This window comes from Patiria miniata, unplaced genomic scaffold (assembly GCF_015706575.1).
Source record: "Patiria miniata isolate m_02_andy unplaced genomic scaffold, ASM1570657v1 HiC_scaffold_1, whole genome shotgun sequence".
In the NCBI taxonomy this organism is placed as follows: Eukaryota; Metazoa; Echinodermata; class Asteroidea; order Valvatida; family Asterinidae; genus Patiria; species Patiria miniata.
Window position 1 is genome coordinate 27,527,806 of NW_024037047.1, and position 23,424 is coordinate 27,551,229.

Below are 23,424 nucleotides of genomic sequence, written 5' to 3' on the forward strand. Positions count from 1 at the left end.
GTGTCCACCAGGACTATGGATTCCTGTGCAAAAGCGAGACAAATGTTCTGTTTGGCCTGCACGCCTGCTGCCTACTGCCCACTTTTTCATCGTCTTGACACAAGACACTGTTCATTAAGAGAAAAATTTCATTTTGTCTCAATCTTGTGTATTTTTTGTCAAATTATCATAACCAATAATATGGCTAAAATTGGTTTTAATGCGTCACTTAATTGTTGAGATATCGTGTCTACCAGGACTACGGTTTCTGTGCAAGAGTGAGGCAAATGTTCTGTTTGGCCTGCACGTCTCCAGCCTTCTGCCCAGTTTTTCATCGTCTTGACACAAGACACTGTTTTGGGAGAGAAAAATAATATTTTGTCTAAATCTTCTGTCTTTTTTGTCTACTTTTCCTAACCAATAATATGGCCAAAATTGATTTCAATGCGTGACCTAATTTTTGAGATAACGTGTCTACTAGGACTATGGTTTCTGTGCAAAAATTAGGCAAATGTTCTTTTTGGCCTGCACGACTGAAGCCTATTTCCCAGTTTTTCCGTGTTCACGCATGACACTGTTTAGAGAGAGAAAAATAATATTTTGTCTCAATCTTCTGTCTTTTTTGTCTACTTTTCCTGACCAATAATCTGGCCAAAATTGATTTCAATGCGTCACTTCATTTTTGAGATGTGTCCAGCAGGACACATTGTATTGCAATAAAATTTTCTGTAATATTTTGCAATGATATTTGACAAGAAACTCTGGAAAATTGACAGGAACCGAAGAGTGAATGTAACATAATTTAAGGAAATTGCAGTCTGAAGGACGCTCCGTATTTTATTGTCATGCAACAATTTCTTACAAAAAGAGCCCACTACACAAACACTGTTCACTGCGCTCAGACATCTGGCCGTTTGAGATGGAAACACAGTTATTGTGAAAACGGGAACTCAAGATAAACACATTGTAGTGCAATGAAATTTCCTCTAATATTTTGCCATGGTATTTGATACGAAACTCTAAAAATTGACAGAAACTGCACAAAAAAATGACTGTAATATCATTTAAGGAAGTTGTAGTATGAAGGGCGCTCCATATTTTATCGTCATGCAACAATTTCTTACAAAAGAGGGCGCACTACACAAACACTGCTCACTGCGCTCTGACATCTGGCCGTTTGAGATCTAAACACAGTTAACAGGAACCTTAGATACACATTGTAATACAATGAAATTTCCTCTAGTATTTTGCCATGGTATTTGAAACAAAAATCTAGAAAATTGACAGGAACGGCCGAAGAATGATTGTAATACAATTTAAGTAAATTTAAGTATGTTTGTGGCGGCCGTTGTAGAAGTGAACACAGTTCTTGTGAAAACAGGAACTCAAGGTAAACACATTGTATTGCAATGAAATTTCGTCTAATATTTTGCCATGGTATTTGACACGAAACTCTAGAAAATTGACAGGAACCGCCGAAGAATGATTGTAATATCATTTAAGGAAATTGCAGACTTGCAGTATTGTGGCGGTGTGGACGGTAATTCTGTCCCCCGTTAAAAGTGTCCGGGGGGACAGAAATACCTTGGTAAAAGTGTCATCCCCGGCCCGTTAATTCTGTCCCCTCCAGGTTTTTTTGTCCCCCTAGTTTTGCAACGCAGAAGGCCAGTTCTCTATATTGTTTTCATGAATTCACTCTACAAGGTATACATTTTTTACTCTTTAGTCTGCCCTTCATGAAGATGAAAAAAAAATAACTTTTTGGTCTCTTTCTTAGATGTGAAATGTGAACACAATGTTTCGATCGATTCGGAGTACGGTGTAGCCCTATTCTACGGTGGACGCCTCATTGATATAACGCCTACTTGGATTGGACTACGTTCCCATCGTAGCGCATAACGAAATTTCCTATTGTATGAATTTCCTTTGTGTAGCGGGATACACATTATGTACACATATGCGATAAACGCTGCCACAAATCTTGCAGCATGTACTTGCGGCGATGCTCGCTCACGAACACGACTCGTATCATCGCATGGGTGATACTTGCACGGGGACACATTTTCCAGGGGGACACTTTCAACGTTGGGCAGGGGGACATATTTACCAGGGAGGGGGACAGATCTACCTAGGTAAATGTGTCCCCCCGGACAGATTTACCGGGTCACAAACCGGTTAATTTGTCCGGGGGGGGACACATTTACCAGGGGGGGGGGGGGGACAGAATTACCAGCCACACCGCCAAGCCATACATCCGCACGCCGTAGAATATTTTAGGTTTTGTTCATTAGGATTGTATTTGTTGCAATTAAAATGCTGTATTGTTACGGTCATAATAGCTTGATAATTTGACGTTTTTCTTATGAAATGAAATCTTTTGATGTCAAACATCGTGGCAAATGAGTGTACGAAAATTCATTTTAATATAACGTGTATTCAGTGGCGTAGCCAGGAATTTTTCAGTGGGGGGGGGGGGGCGCTGGGGGGGGGGCTGGAACATTTCATGGGGGGGCGTCATGTAGATCAATGATAATTATTTTAGAAACTCAAAATCTCAGTGGGGGGGGGCGACTGGGGGGGGGGCGACAAGATTTCATGTGGGGGGGGGGGGGGCTATGGCTACGCCACTGCGTGTATTTCTTGAGTTGTTGGCCCCAAATCGAGTTTGGTGGTGGGGATCGAGACCACTATAATAGAGGGCGCGCCACATAAATAGTGGTCTCGGCAACGCATCAATACGGATGCTGCACAATTGAAGAAAAGAACAACCTCGTTTCCGATGAACTACTCAAGAAATACAAAATGGATTCAATTGAAATTTCGTGCAATTAGTTTTCACGATGTGTAGCATGAGTAGTTTGAATGGCGTGAGAAACGGTGGAGCTATAAATATAATATGATCGTAACAATCTAGTGTTTAAAACGTTAACAATCCATGTTGACTTCCATTAGGATTGTATTTGTTGCAAATAAAATCCTGTATTGTTACAGTCATAATAGCTTGATTAATTGACTTTTTTTATGAAATGAAATCTTTTGATGCCAAACATCATGACAAATGAGTGTACGAAAATTCATTTTAATGTAACGTGTATTTCTGGAGTTGTTGGCCCCAAATCGGGTTTGGTGGTGGAGATCGAGACCACTATAATAGAGGGCGCGCCACATAAATAGAGGTCTCAACAACGCATCAACACGGATGCTGCACAAGTGAACAAAAAGAACAACCTCGTTTCCGATGAACTACTCAAGAAATACAAAATGGATTAAATTGAAATTTCGTGCAATTAGTTTTCACGATGTGTAGCATAAGAAGTTTGAATTGCGTGAGAAACCGTGGAGCTATAATTACAATATGATCGTAACAATCTAGTGTTTTAAACGTTAAAAATCCATGTTGACTTCCATTAGGATTGTATTTGTTGCAAATAAAATCCTTTATTGTTACTTTCATAATAGCTTGATTATTGAACGTTTTCTTCTGAAATTAAATCTTTTGATGCCAAACATCATGACAAATGAGTGTACGAAAATTCATTTTAATGTAACGTGTATTTCTTGAGTTGTTGGCCCCAAATCGGGTTTGGTGGTGGAGATCGAGACCACTATAATAGAGGGCGCGCCACATAAATAGTGGTCTTAACAACGCATCAACACGGATGCTGCACAAGTGAACAAAAAGAACAACCTCGTTTCCGATGAACTACTCAAGAAATACAAGAGGGATTAAATTGAAATTTCGCGCAATTAGTTTTCACGATGTGTAGCATGAGTAGTTTGAATGGCGTTAGAAACCGTGCAGCTATAAATATAATATGATCGTAACAATCTAGTGTTTTAAACTTTAAAAATCCATGTTGACTTCCATTAGGATTGTATTTTTTGCAAATAAAATCCTGTATTTTTACGGTCATAATAGCTTGATAATTTGACGTTTTTATTATGAAATGAAATCTTTTGATGTCAAATATCGTGACAAATGAGTGTACGAAAATACATTTGAATATAACGTGTATTCAGTGGCGTAGCCAGGAATTTTTTAGTGGGGGGGGGGGGGTGTGGAAGGTCATTCGGTCCCCCGGTAAAACTGTCCGGGGGGACAAAATTACCTAGGTAAAAGTGTCCTCCCCGGCCCGTTAATTCTGTCCCCCTCAAGGTTATTCTGTCCCCCAGGGATTTTTGTCCCCCTTTTTTGAAACCCGGGAGGCCAGTTCTCTTTATTGGTTTCATGAATTCACTCTCAGGCATACATTTTGGACTTTTAGTCTGCGCCTTCATGAATATAAAAATATTTAATTTAGTCTAATACTAGATGATATGTGAACACAACGTTTCGATTTGGAGTACGGTGAAATCTATCGCGATTCTACCGCGATAGGTCAATACAGCGGCGATGCATGGCGATGGCCCTCGTCTCATTGATACAACGCCTACTTGGATTGGTCTGTGTTGCCATCATAGCGCGTAACGACATTTCCTATTGGATGAATTTCCATTGTAGAGGGAGACGCATATGTACACATGTGATAATCACTGCCACATATCTTGCAGCATGTACTGGCGCGCGCGACACGCTGCTGCTCTCAGTATACTGCATAGGGACACATTTACCAGGGGGACACTTTTACCTGGAGGGGGACAAATCTACCTAGGTAAAAGTGTCCCCCCGGACACATTTACCGGGTCACGAGGGGATAAAATACGGGGGGACACATTTACCAGGGGGACAGAATTACCTGCTGTCACAGCGGCCGTTCGAGAAGTAAACACAGTTATTGTGAAAACTGGAACTCAAGATAAACACATTGTATTGCAATGAAATTTTCTCTCATATTTTGGCATGGTATTTGACACGAAACTCTAGAAAATTGACAGGAACCGCCGAAGAATGACTGTAATATCATTTAAGGAAGTTATGGTATGAAGGACGCTCTGTATTTTATCCTCACTGCAACAATTTCTTACAAAAGAGGGCGCACTACACAAACGCTGCTCACCGCGCTCCGACGTCTGGCCGTTCGAGATGTAAACACAGTTATTGTGAAAACGGGAACTCAAGATAAACACACTGTAATGCAATGAAATTTCCTCTAACATTTTGCCGTGGTATTTGACACGAAACTCTTGAAAATTGACAGGAACCGCCAAAGACACAGATACTGTTGAGGGAGAGAAAACCAATATTTTGTCACAATCTCCTGTCTTGTTTGTCTATTTTTCATGGCCAATCATCTGGCCCGAATTCAATTCAATGCATCACTTAATTTTGGAGATAGCGTGTCCAGCTAGACTATCGTTTCTGTGCAAAAGTGAGGCAAATGTTTTGTTCGGACTGCGGCCTGCAGCCTGTCGCAAAGTGTTGTTTCTCTATGTCGACACAAGACACTGTTGAGGGAGAGAAAAACAATATTTTGTCTCAATCTTCTGTCTTGTTTGTCTATTTTTCATGGCCAATCATCTGCCCCATATTCAGTCCAATGCATCATTTTATTTTGGGGATAGCGTGTCCAGCTGGTCTATCGTTTCTGTGCAAAAGTGAGGCAAATGTTCTGTTTGGACTGCAGCCTGCAGCCTGTCGCAAAGTGTTGTTTCTCTATGTCGACACAAGACACTGTTGAGGGAGAGAAAAACAATATTTTGTCTCAATCTTCTGTCTTGTTTGTCTATTTTTCATGGCCAATCATCTGCCCCAAATTCAGTCCAATGCATCATTTTATTTTGGGGATAGCGTGTCCAGCTGGACTATCGTTTCTGTGCAAAATGAGGCAAATGTTGTGTTTGGACTGCGACCTGCAGCCTATCGCCAAATTTTTTTATCTCCGTGTAGACACACGACAAAAAGTGAGGCAAATGTTCTGTTTGGACTGCGACTGCAGCCTATCACCAAGTTTTTCTCCGTGTTGACACAAGACACTGTTGAGGGAGAGAAAAACAATATTTTGTCTCAATATCCTGTATTTTTGGACTATTCTTCATGACCAATTATCGTGCCACGATTCAATTCAATGCATCTGGAATATAGGAGCTTCAAATTGTAAAGAATATGTTTTCTTGAAATAATTCGTCAGCATTTTCACGAAGAGACAAAAGTGGCCAAAATCATTATACAGGGTGGATACAAAAAACCCTGAAACCGAGATATTTTTGCTAATTGGAACAGAAGTAAGGCACATGTTAATCAAAAGGAGATATCATCTGTTAGGGTTGAATCTCCTCTTTAAAATGACACCCTGATCATGTAATTACATTCACGGTTGACTGAGCAGTGACCAATTTCATGAAAGAGAATTGCGCCACTTTTCAATTGTGGTTTTTGTGGTGTCACTTGTCACAGCGTGAAAGGCTATGGTTGCCAATCAACCCAAGTGGGGAAAAAAGAGATTTCTCCATGAAAAGTGGCGCAACTCTCTAAATAGACCCTTTCATAAAAATTGGTCACTGCTCAGTCAGCCGTGAATGTAATGACATGATCAGGGTGTCATTTTAAAGAGGAGATTCAAGCCTAACAGAAGATATCTCCCTTTCATTCACATTGTGCCCTACTTCTGTTCCAATTAGCAATAATATCTCGGTTTCGGGTTTTTTTATCCACCCGGTATAGTGATTTTGGCCACTTTTGTCTCTTCGGGAAAAAGCTGACGAATTGTTTCAAGAAAACTAATCTCTTTAAGCTGGGGGAAGTAATCGAACGCACTCATTATTTATTTTGATTTCATGCGCACGAAATAATTATCACGCGATATAATTTGAACTTTCAGGTTCTATGGAAACTCTATAGAAACAGCTAATCGGCATCGCTCATTATACTCATTTAAACTAGAAGATGACACGCCTATGGTAAGAAGTAATTTAGGTAATGTGTCCTGCTTGGAGAAAAATAATAAGCCTCCACATGATGAAAGAGAAAAAAACAACCACAATTTTGAATAAATAAACAAAGGAATCACAAAATGAACCATTCCCTATTAAGAATAACCGATTTGTTTATTTGCAATATTCACAATATCTTATAATATACATATTTCCCAGAGAAAACAGACATGACGAAAACAGTTAAACATTCAAACAAAGAAACAATAATCTAGAATTAATCATTTCAAAGTTTTCCCCAAAATGGTTATAGGTATTTCATACATAAATCAATAAATTTTTATTGTACATTTTCAGATGCTATAGAATAATACGCACAAGTACAACCAACGATTAATATTATTTTTCTTAATATTAGTTAAATTTGGCCAACATATTTCCATCAAGATATAATCCATCTCAAAATCCTTGACACAAAAAAAGTCAAAACCGCTTGATACCATTCCACTAAGCATTTCAGATATCGTAATCCTATAGAAATTACTACCAAGTGAAGTCAAACTAAAGCGCACACTCTGACAACCAAATATTTAAAGGACCAGCGAAGAAAAATGAAGCTGCTTTAATAGGCTGAAAATGTGACGGTACATACAACGCACACAACTTCTTTTTAAGAAGACTCGGGCATTTCCCAATGCAGTGCACCACCAAGGGCCAATTTTTCAAGCTTATGGTCGACAAAACACGGCCCATTTGAACGAGTATCAGTAGACAACTTGAGCTAATTTGTTATGGATTGAGGGCATAGCTGTCTGCTGTCATACCAAAAAACAACCATATTGATAAAAAAGAGAAGAAAAGGAATTTGTTGACCATCTCCCACAATGCACTGGGAAAATGAACTCTCCGTGGCAAACTCTTGGTGGCGCACTGCACTGAGAAACGCCCGGAAAACAAGAGACAGTTGTTCTGATGTTGACGCTTACGCAGGGGCCGACAATTTCCCAAGTGAGAGAATACATGGAGCTTGAAGATCACGATTTACATTATATAGATATATTATGTAGCTCCTTTTTGTTAAAAAAAAGAAAAGAATGTAGTACATTGTTGACGAGCAATATTTTGCAGATATATTTCCTGTTTTAATGTACATACAAGGTTCGGATTATCCACACACAAACAGAAAATCAAACATTGCCAGAGTGTGTAAATTGGAACTTTTAAGGCGTGTAGTTCAATACCGCAACAGCTTAACCGGTCAAGAAAATCGACTGCATGACACATTATCATATATAAACTCCCGAAAACTTTCATCAAGAAAAACTCAACTTGGAAATCTTCACAAACTATTGCCGCTTCGTGAGCTAGCTAAGCTCTCGATACATTTTTTTTTCTTCACTCGGCATCTTTTTCGAATACCAAACCCGAACAAATATACAAAAATTGAATATTTCTAACAACTCGAATGAAACAAACACCCCTCCCCCTGAAAAAAAAAGAACAAAAAAGAAACACCCCAAAACATACAATTTCATTTCATTATTATTATACAATTTCAATACATAGTGGAAGAAAACAATTACATGTATGTATCGAATAAAACACCAAAAAACAAGATATCAGAAAAATAATCATCCAGTGGGGTTTATGAAGCACAAATATTAAAATAAACCTTCTTGAGAAATGGTGATCTATCCAAGTAGGGAAGCCCTTTATTGGAGTGGGTAAATTTCGGTAAACACCAAAGAGTTTGCCCTCAAAAAAGGAAAAAACAGCGCGCGCCCTTCTATTGTATCCGCCCGATCTCGAAAAGGCCAATGGGATAAAAAGATAAAAACAGTACACCCAGCCAGACCGTCTGGGCACATTTCAAGATACATATTGAGATTTGAAGGTTTGCATGGTGGAAAGACATATTATTATATGTCTTATTATTATACGCATGCACTCTAATAGACAACCAAATTTTTGTTCAAGATGAGAAGATTGAACTTTTCAATATGAAAACGTAGTTAACATTTCTGAATCTTGTTCCTAATTATGCCATCAAGCATTCAAGCTGGAATGTCAATATATATTGTCTTTATACATATAATGAACAGAGCAGGTCGACACACACAGACTTAATTACTAACAACACTAATAGTTCGGCATTGAGTTCTTGGACGAATTTTCTTGTAACTGGTCAATCCTTAAAAAAAAAAAAAGCATCTACAATGACGCAAACACGCCAAAAATTGTGACCAATCAGTGTTCTTCTACTGCGGTGAATAAGGCAGATGATAACTATCAACCAATCAGCAGCCTCGGTGTCGTTTCTCAAGTACGAATGGCTCTGATTGGATGACGAGCGGGGTGTTTTAAATTTGTGTTTTTGCATATTCGCATAAAATGGAGGTTAGTTCTGGGCGAGCACTCGAACTATACCGAAATGTAGGCTCAAACCTTTTCAAAAAAATCTGAAATCACTTGTAAAAGAATGAGAATATACTCTACCGTCTTCATATATTTCATTCGAAAAAAAAAATCCGTTCATGAATATTTTGGCAGTAACATGAAGATGATTACTAACAAGACCTGTATCAAGCCAGAGTGGTTTTATCATCAGACCCTCGCATTCACAGCGACGGTATTCTACACATGCAGAAAGAAATTAACTTAAGGGATTCGAAATTTGGCCAATGGAATTTAAAGACGCCCTAATTTGACACAATATTAATAAAATATCAATAAAAAGGAAACATTTTACTAAGAAAAACTGCATTAATGAGTAAGATGAAATTTAGTCAATTGAAAGTAGTTCCTATCTCCCTTTAACGGGGATTATGATTACATTTTGAATTCATGTACAACAAAAGAGATTCAACAAACGATTATCCGTGTAAAATATTCTTGTTTTGGTTGACAGAATACATATATTATTGAAGTAAATCTTAACTTTACCTTTTCACATGGATTAGAAAATACTTAGAGCACGTGTATAATACCACACAATGTCTTTGTAAGTTTATCATTCAGAGTCTAAATAGTGCGGATTCTTTCTAATTTATAAAAGCAGTAGCTGCCAAATAGTGCAACGGTGTCATGAGTAATACAAATGCTGTACAAATGCTGTATATTGGGCAAAAACACCAGTCAATACGTGGAAGTTCAGATAACCATTGGTGCTGCATTTGGGCTGCTCTTTTACGGGTATGGAAGACCCATGTTCATCTTGATTTTATCTCATATTGTAACCTGCTCCTAGGCTATGGAATATCCCCTTGCACAGCAAGGGTCGATGACATGCGAGCAGATTCGGCGATTGATTTTGCGAAACAAGACTGTGTCTTGACCTCGAGATTCTGACCATTCGGCGGGCGCCTTCTATCGGGTCTTCTGTATAGTTGTTGTATAACAAAATCATGTCAGCCACATTGACCAATCAACAGCTTAGTCCACGTTTCTGATCGAAATGACGTCGCAAAGTCTAAAGTCGACTCTGATTGGCTGGCGCGCGGGGTTGCATGAAATTTGCATTGCTCACAATACAGGGCGAGTCAAAACAAACAAAAGACACCCAAATGGCAGGACCAATTTTGAATGAAGTTTTGCATCTAGCACTTTCAAAATCTAAGATAAGAAAGCCCAGTCATTAAGCTTTCTTTTACTAAAAGAATCATTCAAATCACTCATGTACTTTTCAAGTTATATTAGGGATGCATGTGAACTGTTTTCGTTTTACTGAAAAGAACACTTACTTTTTTGTGATCCGTGGACAGAACTTTAAAACGGCGCTTGTGTTCAAAATTCCGTAACTTGAAAAGTGCATGAGTGATTTGAATGATTCTTGTATTTAGGAGAAAGCTCATTGATTGGGCTTTCATATCCTAGATTTTGAAAGTGCTATAGGCAAAACTTTATTAAAAAATTGGTCCTGACATTTTTTTTTTTTTTTTACTCACTCCGTATATCAGATGTTACCGGTAGTTACGAATAGGGCTCCATTGGAAAACGACTGATACTCAGACTAACCAATGTATTGAACTCGGTCTACAGACAGATCCATTAAGCCCCGCCCACTGCGCACGTGGCCGTGGGCAATGACACGTGCACCTATCCAATGCCTCACTGCATGTTCAAGCCGCACGCGTTATATGCTAGAACACGCATGTCGGACTTTTGCGCACGCTTGTCGTACACGGCTGTGATTGGTCAACAGACATCATAGGGCGGGGCTAAATTAATTGGTCTATTTGGTAACACCAAAAACTGTCACATCAGTCATTTAGTGTGGCCAACTGCACTTGTTACAATGATAACTTAAAATTTACAATAAGACAGAAGTCTCACTAGCTCAATTTTGTATTAACAAAAATATATGTGCCTATACAAATTTGGATTTTGATTTGTTACAATACAAACAAAGTCAAGACAAATATTAAATACACAATGGAAACAAACTTGTTTCTGGCATTTTGTGTTTGTGTCTGCCTATTTTTCTTTCCTTGTTGTTTTTTGTTGTTGCTTTTAGGCAATTTTCTTCATAGTAAGGTGAGTTGGCACGGAGTTGTTGCAGTTAACAAATTATTTAAACTAGAAAACAATGCTATGAGGTAAATATCTTTCGTGAACTGGTGTATTTCAGATTTCATAACGCATATAAAAATGGGATAGAAAACGATTTTAGATGTCGAAAAAAAAATATACAAAGTGTTATTTTCCTGTATTCCATACGAAGCTGTAACAAACACTAATAGAATAAATGGCACTTACGACTAAAGCCAAAAAACACAGAATTTCAAGAGTTTAACGATGATAACTAGTCAAACTTTCTCAATTCAGATTCACAATAAGGTTCTAACTTTACTGTTCACATATGGTACACAGAAATACAAGCATATTATATATACCAAATACCAAAATGATCGTGAATAAGTGAAAACCACTCAAAAATGAGTTTGAGATTTGATTCTTATACTGGAAGGAAACTTCTTGCTTTCGTCAACTAAATTGACTGATGAAAGAAATCTCATTCACTTCTTTTTCCCCGAAAGTTGGGAAAATCTCTAAACTAACACTAGTGATATTGTTAGCATATTAAACATTTAAAAATCACTGCCATTTCACAACCATTTCTTTTGTTAAAAAAATTCCTTCCTCCGGCCACCTGTCCCTGAGAGTATAACATTGACAATTCATTGTTGTGATTTGTTTCATCAAAATATATTTACTGAATTGTTACATGTACATGAGGACGAATTTTGTTTATAGGTCCTTCTATAAATTCGGGGTCCAAATTGTGAGATTTTCCCTGTCACAGTCTACTCATTACATGTACTTTGTGATTTACCATTCAAGTACAGTATCATTAATTAACTCAAACCGCCCTGAATCCTTCAAAGTCCTCTTTGCCAAAGTGGAGGAATTTGGAGGATTGAGGTTATATGGCAAAAGCGCGTTACTGATTTCGTAGGATGCACTTTGTCAAGGTCTTGGGGAGGACTTTGTGTATTTTTTTTGCTCAGCCATGCATAAATATAGGCCTGGATTATGCTTGAAATCCTCTGTACTGCTCCAGGATGTCACTGGCCAAGTCTCAACATTCAACACATTCAGGATTTTGCAAGATTCAGGCAGTGGTCACCCCTCCACGGACCATATTCAGGAAATAATTTGCAGGATTGAGGCTATATGCTATTTTTCCATGAGGCCAATTTGAGGATTTTGCAGGATTGACGTTACATCCTAGCAAAAAGGCCTAGGGAGTTAGGGTTAACCCTAAACGATGTTATATTTGTTTGGTAGGGAGTTTGCTATTTATTATCACTCTTTGCGGACGAATGTATAAAGGATTGCATCAGCATTAAAAAGAATAAATCTCAGATGTAACAGGGACAGGAAACAAAGTGGGCCCATAATTTATAGAATGACATGTATAATTGTGTTGAAACATGAACAATTTTAAGAGTTGCATGTACATGCATTTAGCTTTGTATACAGACGGAAAACATATAATGGAGTTATTTTTGCTTTTAAAAAATGTCTTGCTCCTTAAATGGTGTTTACACGATTACAAATTCAACGTTTATACCCTGTTAACAAATCAAGACAATTTATCAAAATCAAAAAGCGACGGACTCAGCCTCAATTTTACCTTTTGTTCAGGGAAAACAAATTATTTCAAATGCAGCTGTACATTATTTTAATTTTATAAACATTTCAGCTTTGTAAACAAACAAGTTACAAAAAATATATATGATTTTTTTGTTGTGGGTGTTTCCTTGGCCCACGTAAATTTTAAAGATTTCTTCATCTTTTTTAGGAAAAAAAATGAAAACATCAATTTCAGTATTTTTAGGAGATCCGTTCACATAAGAGTTTCTATATGACCAAAATACAAAACAAAAATAATAATAAATGGCACATCCCATTGACTATTTGTTTCTCCATCCAATAGCTTTTATATGAAGATGTAATACAATAATTTCTGTACATTATATATGGCATTTTACTTTTCAATTATTTCAGCTGATTAAATTTGTACAAACCACATTTTCTCAAACTATTTACACAAAGGCTGAGAGAGAAAGAACAAACTGTTTCTTTTCCATCGAATGCAGCTTGGTAACCTCAGGAAGTATGTAGTTGTTTTTGTTTCACTTTTGCTTTCATTTATTTTATTTATTTTACAACAAGGTTTACTGGCAAGTCATGACCCAGGCACAGTTCTAGACAACAATGCAGCAATAGTGGGTTTAGCTTTCAGTTCCCTTTGATATTAAAGAGGTTGTGGAATGCTTGAAGACATTTCCGTCATTTTTCGGGTATATGTAGCCTAAGGTGTGATGAAATAAAAACGACTATTGTTTCTGTCATGAAATGAGTACAAAAGGTACGTACTTTTGAGAGCTGTTTTTCAAGTCCTGTCATGCCTGTTTCGACCCGAACGTGCAATTTGTGTAAAAGTCGTTGTTGCGGGCAGCAAACAAAACACAGTAAATCGTGACGTAATAAACAGGACTCCCGATGCAGAGTAGCATAAACGAGTCCTATTTATTACGTCACGATTTACTTTTTTGTTTTGCTGCCCGCAACGACAACTTTTACACAAATTGCACGTTCGGGTCGAAACAGGACCTGAAAAATAGCTCTAAAAATACCCTTTGTACTCATTTCATGACAGAAACAATAGTCGTTTTTATTTCATCACACCTTAGGCTACATATACCCAAAAAAATGACGGAAATGTCTTGGAGCATTCCACAACCTCTTTAACAGTACCCTTTTCTCTAACAAACCACAAAAAGGCAAATATTACAAAACTTGTAAGGCTAGACGATTTTAAGTGGGTACCATTTTAAAGAGCGGTTACAAGCACATGTTGACGTAAGGTGATCTTACTGCATCTCGTGATGGAACGGGATTGGCGAGGAAGGGGGGATCCAATGAGTTACTGGTCGATTCTCAAAGCGGTTGTTTTGGCCAAATTCAAATCTTCCACAGCTGTTCCTAGCTTTTTCTTACCCCTATTAACTTGTCAGATCAGGGATCAAGTAACCCTTTGTATTTCAAAGTAGCTTCTTCATGTGGTTTGAGGTTCCCCGACCTTTGAACCCCCATCTGTGACTTACCACCCAATTCTAACCAACCTTCAACTCTCAGCTGCATGCCTTTCTCCATGTCTTGACCTCTGAACTCAGGTTCCATAACCTTTGACCCCCACCTCTGACCTAAGACCCCCATTCTAGCCAACCCTAAAATCTCACCTGCATGCTTTTCCCTGTCATCATGTCTTGATGACCAATGAACTCAGGTACCACGAACTCTGAACCCCAACCTCTGACTTGCGATCCCATTCTAACAACCCTGAAATCTCAGCTGCATGCCTTTCCCCCATCTTTATGTCTTGACCTCTGACTTAACCCCAGGTACTCCTGTACCAAACCTCCAGAAAATGTATCCGTCAGCATCTGCCAGCATCCACCTTGTTGACCTTTGACCTCGCGAGCCTGGCCATACCGTCTGGACCGACGAGAGCAATCTGCTCCAGGTCCTTTTGATGCTTGTCCAGTTTTGTCTCATTTGCCTCCTCTTTCACAAGCTCTGCCCCCTGTTCCAACCCCTCAACCCCCTCCGCTGGGGAAGAATCTTCTTCAATTTCCTTTTTGATGGATGGGATGCTGTCCGACTCCCCGTCCAGGGACTTCTCGTCATCGTCGTCAACGTCCTCCGCAGGGCTCTCTTTGGCCTGCAAGCCCGCCATGCCCAAGTCGTACACCTCTTTGTACAGGGCAGGGATGGGCAGGTCCCCGCGGCCGACGCCCAGTTGCAGTTTCATGATGAACTGGGTGTGCAGGTTGTCCACTGTGCGGAGTTCGGGAAGTCGCAGGAGGATCTTGGCGAACATGTGGGGGTCTGAGCGGTGGTTGCGCTGCACCTCCACCTTGAGTGCCATCAGGAGCTTCGCCTGCATGGCCGCGATGGCCTTTCGATCTATCAAATTCTCCCGGTCTGTACATCAAAAATAATAACAAAAAAAGAATGATGAATGGAAAGGTTCCACAAGTTAGCGTTGTACATGTAGTATGAAAGGTTTTGATGCTCCAGTAGCTGTAAAATGGGCCTGCCACACCATCATTTTTGCTTATTACCGGTCCACTGTAAGGGAAAACTAGGTACCATCGAACACGGATAGGCAAGGCGCACACCAGGATGTATACAGCTCGAGTGTAGATTGTTGGTATTCTACCCCGGTATAGCTTCTCTACCTAGGTCATGACCAGGTTTGGATTTTATCCGTGTAGATCAACGCACCAGTGTAGGAGCCATGTTTAATTCTTGCTGGTGTGAAAGGGTCCCCGAAATCCCTGTGTTGGACGCGGGTCCAACACAGAGATTATGGACAGTTTGAAAGGCCCTTGAGTACATGTATATAGCTACAATCCCGGCCAAATCTTGCTGGGCCTTCTTCCTCCGGCCCCCGGTCAATGTTGTCTCTCATTGCACGGTCTGTGTTCCAGCTAAAGACAACAACATTTGACCGGGGGAGTGAGGGACCGGGGGAGGGTATGCTTGTTGTCACGTGTCCCCACCATTTTGGACGGGATTGTAGTTAGCTCTCTAGGAATTTGAGATAGCTCTGTAACCCAGAAAGACACATACCGTCGGCATACAGAACAATAGCAGACAGCAGCGCCAACTCGGTCAACGTCAGCCGCAAGCGGTGCAGCCGTTGGGAGAAATCGTAGAGTGACTCCACCAGCTCCGGGGGCATGAACTTGAGCATGTTGGGCCGGGTGATGAGCAAATCCTTGTTGAGCATGAAGGCGTCGTAGAGCACCAGCTCGATGCTGTCTTGCACCGTCAGGATCTCAAAGAAGCCCCCCTTGATCAGGACCATCTGGTCCTGCTGGTCTAGCACGGCAAAACCTACTCAAGGCAAAGGGAAAAAAAGTAAAGTCTGTGACAAGCCAAGATGGTACCTCAGGCCGGCATTTATGCCCAGTTTCTGTGGCTTGAAACAACTGAGAATATTTCTAACCCCCCCCCGCCTTGGATAAGATTTCAGTCCACAGGTTACTCCCCACCTAATGACGGAACCCATTTATACTCCTGGGTGGACAGAGGCCAGTGGGGGTGCAGTGGATTGCCAAAGGACACAACACATGGCTAGCAGCTGGATTCGAACCGCTAACCACTAGGATACACTCTCCCGTAGGGGCAAAGGAACAGTTCGCAGTTTCATGTACAATGTAGCTGCTCAGCAATGTATATTGCTCTTACCAGGTTCTCAGCTGATTTTTGCTTAGGAGATAAACTGTTCTGCTTTGCGGCTCCACAAAACTGGACACTGCTCCTTAAACCTACCCCAACCCCCACCCCCAATGGAGTGAAAACTTTCCATGGCACAGTGGACCAATTGGAAAGTACACTATGGGTTTGTTTGAGCATTCAATAGGGGACGTTGAACAATAGAGGACAATATATAACTGACATAGAAATCCTTGTCATTGGATTGGTTGAACTCGGATCACATGTCATTCATTATTGATCCCATCATCTAAGGAACAATACCATCACCTCCGTGCTTGCACCATCAAAGGCACCATCCCATCACCTACATGTATCTGCCGTACTACTACGTTTACTTCTCAGACCACTGGAGCATTGACAACTGAAAGGAACCGGTTCGCTGCATAAAATGCATACATGTATACCGGTACGTGTATCCAAGATATTGGAAGTTGACAAACTAGTTCTAGAGGCAAAGGGGACTTGGTCATGAATAGTCCCATCTACATGTACATGTATTAGGCTCTGTCCCAGCCTCGACTCCAGGGGCGTGTGCTCGTTCCTTACACTAACCCCTGGCTGTGATGATGACCTAAATGACACTGAATGGCTATTCACAGCGTACTGCGCGGGCATTTCGAAGATTGCACGCCGGGTGCGCCCATAATGCGCTCGCGCTCGCGTAATGAGCTTTGCACGTAACGTCACGTACAAAAAAAAAAATTATGATTCAAAAGTCGCGAAGCCTGTACGATATGGATTATGTCAGCCGCGTTTTTCGCTAAAAAAAACCTGTATCTGTGGTTGTCAAGGCACGAAAGGGGTACGTACATTTAATACAAATCTTTGCTAATTAACACAACGTCCAAACGTTGTGTTTGAAAGGATTGATTCTTGAAAATCACAACTTTTAACATTTTAAAGATGGCGCCGGCACGTAAAATGGATAAACTGCAGCCCTAATTATAATGTACCGTATTTTGGTACAATTAAATTACACAATTCCAGGGGTTACGATCGCGCAAGGCATGATGGGAAACAACATGGCGCTGCAAGATCGTACCCACGGAGTACGAGGTTGGCTCTGTCCACTTTGCAGATGGGCAACAACTCATGCTCCTCTTCAATGCCATATTGCATGTAGGACACATGTAGGACTCTTGTGTCTGCTTGTCGAGCATTAGGTGATTGTTCAAAACACCAGGTGTTTTTTTTTTGGGGGGGGGGGGTTTGGGAGGGGGGGGGGGAGCTAATGGATCAGTTTTCATTTATGAAAAAGATTTTAAAACATAGATTTTCATCCCCACCAGACAGAGTTGTAATGACTCCAGTCACGAATCGACTTGAGTCCAACTGAATTCACAAATTGATGGTGACTCGACTTGACTCAAGTCCGAACGGATAAATGACTCAACTCGACTCGAGCCACTGCGAGCAAATGACTCGACTGGAGTCCCTCACCAGAAGACTCGGCTCGAATCGAGCAAAGGATAATAAGACTTGATTCCAAAATTAAAAGCAAAACTTTGCAAAAATATTTGCAATGACTTACTGTGCAAAATTTATGTTCATGTCAATTTGCGAATACAGTACGGTACAGTGGCCGCTTGTCATGTACAAACATGTGTCACAGACTCCCACCTCATGGTTCTGGAACGCACAGAATACTATCCAGGAACCGGATTTTAAACACATTTTCCATTCGTTGTTTCATCATGGGCTTTGGGTGATTTATTATAAAGCTCCTGGACTTGAACGCCAGTTAAATATATGTCCTCCTTTTAAAGATTAAAAAGATAAATGCCCTTTTTTAAATAATCAGAAACAGTTTTGTAATGCAATTTGACTCGAAGCCAAACCAGATAGCATATATAAGATCGAAGTTTCACTTCTTAACTGTTTGTGATACAAATTCCTTTCTCTCGTCTTTATTCGTTATTGTATAGTGTTGTAATATTAGTGACTCAAATTGATTCAAGCTTCATATTTGACTCGACTCGACTCAACCTTCTTGACCTAATGCTCGACTTGACCTTAGTCACTTCTTTAACATAACTCGACTCGAGTCACTTCTTTAAAATGACTCAACTCACTTCTTTAAAATGACTCGACTCCCTTCTTTAAAATGACTCGAATCGACTCAAGTCACTTATTCGACTCACTTCTTTGAAATGACTCATTTTGACTCGAGTCACTTCTTTAAAATGACTCGACTCGACTAGAGTAAAAAATATCAGTGATTCGTTACAACTCTGTCACCCCCTCAAGGAGTTTCATGCATCTTACCTGGTATATACTTGCAGAAGGTGACAATTCTCTTGATGAACAGGGACAGCATTTGTGTGACAACAGAACACCACATCGTCAGGCCATTCATACCTGGACAAAAAAAAAGACAAATAAAGAAGAAAGAAACAAAACAAAGTTAATCTAGCTGTTTCTTCAAGTAGGCCTAATACGGGGTCAACATGTTTTTGTTAAACAAACGGCCAAGCAACCAAGATTTCAATCAAAAGTCAAAAGTGGTTACTGGCCTGGGTGGCAGTCTATTTAGACCCGCAAAATGGCATTTTATCAGTATGATTCATCTCCAAATGATTGAAAGGACTTTGTTATATCATGTATTGGATATTATAGATCAATACAAATGGCAATTAACACTTAATTGTAAATATAAATTGAAAAAAAGAAAACACTACAAAAAAGGGGAATCCAAAAGCAAACAAACAACCCCCACATAAAAAAGTCCAATAACAATTGCCTGCATGATTTACTGGGATGGCCATTTGCCCCATACATGTCCATGTATTTTTCTGTGAAGCTTTATAAAACTATCCGAGAAACAAGAAATCAAAACAACATGCTGCACCGTGCACAATGACTTGCTGCACTTTAATACATGTATCATCTTTCAAAATGGAAATTTGTAAGAGGATTTGTTTTTGTCGGTGCTTTTATCTTTTGTTTTCTATTGTAAAGCAGATTGAAAGCACAACGATGTTTTTTCGAGTCCATTAGGGATGCGATGAAACTCTTGGGAACTGACGTTGGAAATATTTTCAAAAAAAAAAAAATTGTTTAGTATCAGTTTTTTGGGTAGCCTTTAGCCAAGTCCCACGCACTTACCCGGACACGTGACGCACCCCGGATGCTGACACGTAAAAAGACTAACACGAGCGGCGAAGCCTCGAGGGCCTTTACCATCTCGTGGAGAACTCTTATGTTTTTCTTTACATTCGTCTACCGATTTGGTAGACATGCATAATGCATTACCCATTGTGAATTGACCAATGAAGATGCAGAATTACTTAAACGTAAATCAGCCGTAGCTTGGCGCCAGACAGCACGCGCCATGCTGTTGCTGGTAACCGCAAACCACCGTTAGATGATTGGTATATATTGCTTGATTTATATTACGCGAATAAATGAATAAGTGATTAGTTCCACGAGATAGTAAAGGCCCTCGCGGCTTTGCCGCTCGTGCTAGTCTTTTTACGTGCCAGCATCCAGGGTGCGTTACGTGTCCGGATGGTCCGGGTATAGGCGCGTGGGACTTGACTAAAGGCTATTTTTTTAGAAAAGCCATGACTATTTGAAGTGTGTCAATGCATGCAGTTTAAAGAGTAATCCTGCAGTCAAATTGTAATCCATGTAGATCGCATAATGCATTGTATTGAAAAGGTTTTACAAAAAGGGAAAAATGAACAGAAAAGCCAAACCATATTACACAACCAACTGAAAAATAGTAAACCTCTAATACAAAATTGGTTTATCAAAAGGAACTAAAACAATATAGAAAACAAACATGATCAACAAATTAATTTTAGTGAAACAAATCACAAAAATGTAATCAAGGGGAATAGGATATTGAGATTTTATTATTATTATTTTATTGGATATTGTCCAAACAGGTGGCTGTGCCCACTCAAAGGTGTGAGTACAATGGTAAGAATAATTTCATGAAGTGACAGATGGAAAGTTCCATTCCATGAGGCGAAGCTGAGTGAAATAGAACATTCCTTCTGTCACCTCATGAAATTATTCTTTCCATTGCATGAATGTGAAACATTGATTATTTGTTTTACACAACACCTGAATAAATCCTCGTCATCTGATTGGTCAGAGTCACCAATAGTGTGACCATGCAATGGAACTTCTATTTACCCTGGAATAGAAGTTATTTTTTGCGGTGCGGCTGGGCCTGGGGTTGGGGAGAATAATTCAATGATATGTGATCAAAGACGCACCAATCAGCATGATCAGATGACAAGGATTTATTCAGACATTGTACAGGGTGAGTAAAAAAAATGAAACCTAAATGTCGAGACCATTGTTTTAGTGAAGTTCTGCATGTAGCACTTTCAAAATCTAGGATATGAAAGCCCAATTCATAACCTTTCTTTCAGTACAAGCATCGTTCAAATCACAAATGTAATTTTCAAGTTACGGAATATTAAACACAACCACCATTTTAAAGTTCTGTCCACGGATCACAAAAAGGTAAGTGTTCTTTCAGCAAAACGAAATCAAATCACATAGGGATGTGTGAACATGTAGTTCTAGATATTATACAGGGCGATTCAAAAAAGTGAAACCCAAATGTCGGGACCACTGTTTTAGTGAAATTCTGTATGTAGCACTTTCTAAATAAATCTAGGATATGAAAGCCCAATTCATAAGCTCATCGACTAGATGTTGGCGTATAATAGACCTTTCTGCAGGGTACGCTATCTTCATAATCATAGCGAGGCAAATGAGGCAAACAAACATGGCGGCGTAAATAGTGTGTGCAGTGACCTGGTGACTCTCGCAAAGTTACAGCTGATTGACAGTCAAATGGATGGATAGCTGAAATTCTCCTGAAACATCAATCAGTATTCTGTCTCATTGCATTTTGAAGAAGGATCTTAGACTATAAAGCCTAAAACAGTGGCCGAACTGAAGTTTACGTGTAGGATAGTTAAGTTTTCGGTGTAGAACAGCACCGCCATCAACGTAAGACTTTCTATTTTCACTTTTCCATCTGTGGCATTTTCTGAAATGAAATTGCATTTATTTTGGTAGGAACTACAATCGCCTGCTCTACTAATACACAGGTGTTTAGAAGGACCGTATTGCTTTGCATGTAAACGAGTCGGGGTACAGTGCACAACCTATGAGACATTTCCCCATGTTAGAGAACTTTCTCATGTTCATACCGGGCTCCAGTTCCTCTTATTTCTGGGAAAACGGCAGGTCCTGTGTTGTAAGTAGTTCCTACAAATAAATGCAATTTCACATGTTCAAGCTCAGAAAACTCCATGGCTTTATAAGATCCTTCTATAAAATGCAATGAGACATGACCTACATGTACCTAGAATACAGATTGATGTTTTGGGGGAATTTGAGCTGGATCCACCATTCGTCAACACTTAAAGGGAATACACAACATTTGTAAACATTGAAAAACAAAACTAACACGTTTTTACAAAATACCTTACTAGGATGTTGATAAATGACAGTCTAAAGCATCCCGTAAAATTATGGCACCTGGTGTGAAGTCATTTTCAAGAAAAGTGGTATTTTGTATAAATTTCCAACAGTGGTCGGCCGACCACCGTTGGAAAAACCTAACTATTTTCCAACTACTGCTCCAAATTTACCATTTTTTTCAGTCCAAATTTCCTTTGCTTATTGTTACATGTTCACGAACGGGTGCAGGCCAGCTGGACTGGTTCCCTTACCGTACAATTTTCCGGCATCTATAAATTGATCCATTTCATCCTTAGTGGAGTCAGGGAACCAGACTACTTGAACATTTTTGGTTTTCTTGGTTTTACCAGCATTTTTGAACGCAAAACTTCAAACATGTCAGTGTAACAATATTTGATCTATTATACTAACCCCTTAAATAGCTCATTTCTGAAAATTACAGCAAAAGCCAATGATGTACACTCCCTTTAAGCGCCTTTAACAGACCTGGAATGATATCAGCACCCCTATCCACTGGCTGTGTATAAAGGTCACAGGAGCGTGATGGTTACGCACCATAGCCACAGTTTGATATACATCTACACGTACATGTGTTCGTAGATACTGCTGAAGATGATAATTCCAGATCAAATAAAAGCTGAAGTCAGACAGCACTGTATCCCCCGTTTATTTGTAAGCAGTTTATATTTTGAACATGCCAAAAGGTAGTCTTGATCCAAGACTGGATTTGAATTTTTCTTCCCCTAGTTTTGGACAAATGCAGTTAAAGGGAAGATACAACATTTGCAAACATCAAAAAACAAAATGACCATATTATCGCGAAATAGCTTACTGGATGGTTAGGGAATGACATTCTAAAGCACCCTGTAAAATCATGGCTCCTGGTGTGCTGACATTTTCAAGAAAAATGGTATTTTCCCAACGCTGGTCGGCTGACCAGCGTTGGAGAAAACTGGCTTTTTTTTCAAACAACTGCTCTTAATTTTTCATATTTAGTTTTTCCGCATTTTCTTTGCAATTGATTGCACACCTGTGAAGGGGTACAAGCCTGCTGGACCGATTCTCTGACCTTACAATTCCCCAAAGTTGACAAACTGCTCTGTTTCATCTTACATGTAAGTGGGGTCAGGGAACCAGACTCCAGTTTTTTCCAGCATCTTCAAGCCCAAAACGTGAAACAAGTCAGTTTAACAATATTTGCTATAACATTCTAATCCCCCATATCCATTTACTACTGATCATTGCAGCAAGAGCAAATGTTGTACATTCCCTTAAGTTGCTGCGGCGTTGGAGGTCTCTATCAACAAGATTGAACTTGGTAATATTGGCAGCGGTTCCAAAGAAACTTCCCAAGAAATTTCTGGGTTTTTGTTATTTTTTTTTTTTAAT

General features: G+C 39.6%; 1 protein-coding gene across 2 annotated transcripts in view; it reads right to left on the reverse strand.

Moving 5' to 3' along the window:
- Positions 1 to 13,989: 13,989 nt before the first annotated feature.
- The window catches only part of LOC119727405 (nuclear receptor subfamily 1 group D member 2-like), a 72,862-nt gene continuing 63,427 nt past the window's right edge, over positions 13,990 to 23,424 (reverse strand). For both annotated transcript variants that reach the window (XM_038199280.1, XM_038199274.1), the window contains exons 7-9: positions 18,850 to 18,942; positions 15,934 to 16,200; positions 13,990 to 15,282 (exon numbers count right to left, since the gene is read on the reverse strand). In XM_038199280.1, coding sequence (XP_038055208.1) covers positions 14,735 to 15,282; positions 15,934 to 16,200; positions 18,850 to 18,942 — 908 coding nt within the window. In that variant the 3' untranslated portion in view covers positions 13,990 to 14,734. The remainder of the gene's footprint in view (positions 15,283 to 15,933; positions 16,201 to 18,849; positions 18,943 to 23,424) is intronic.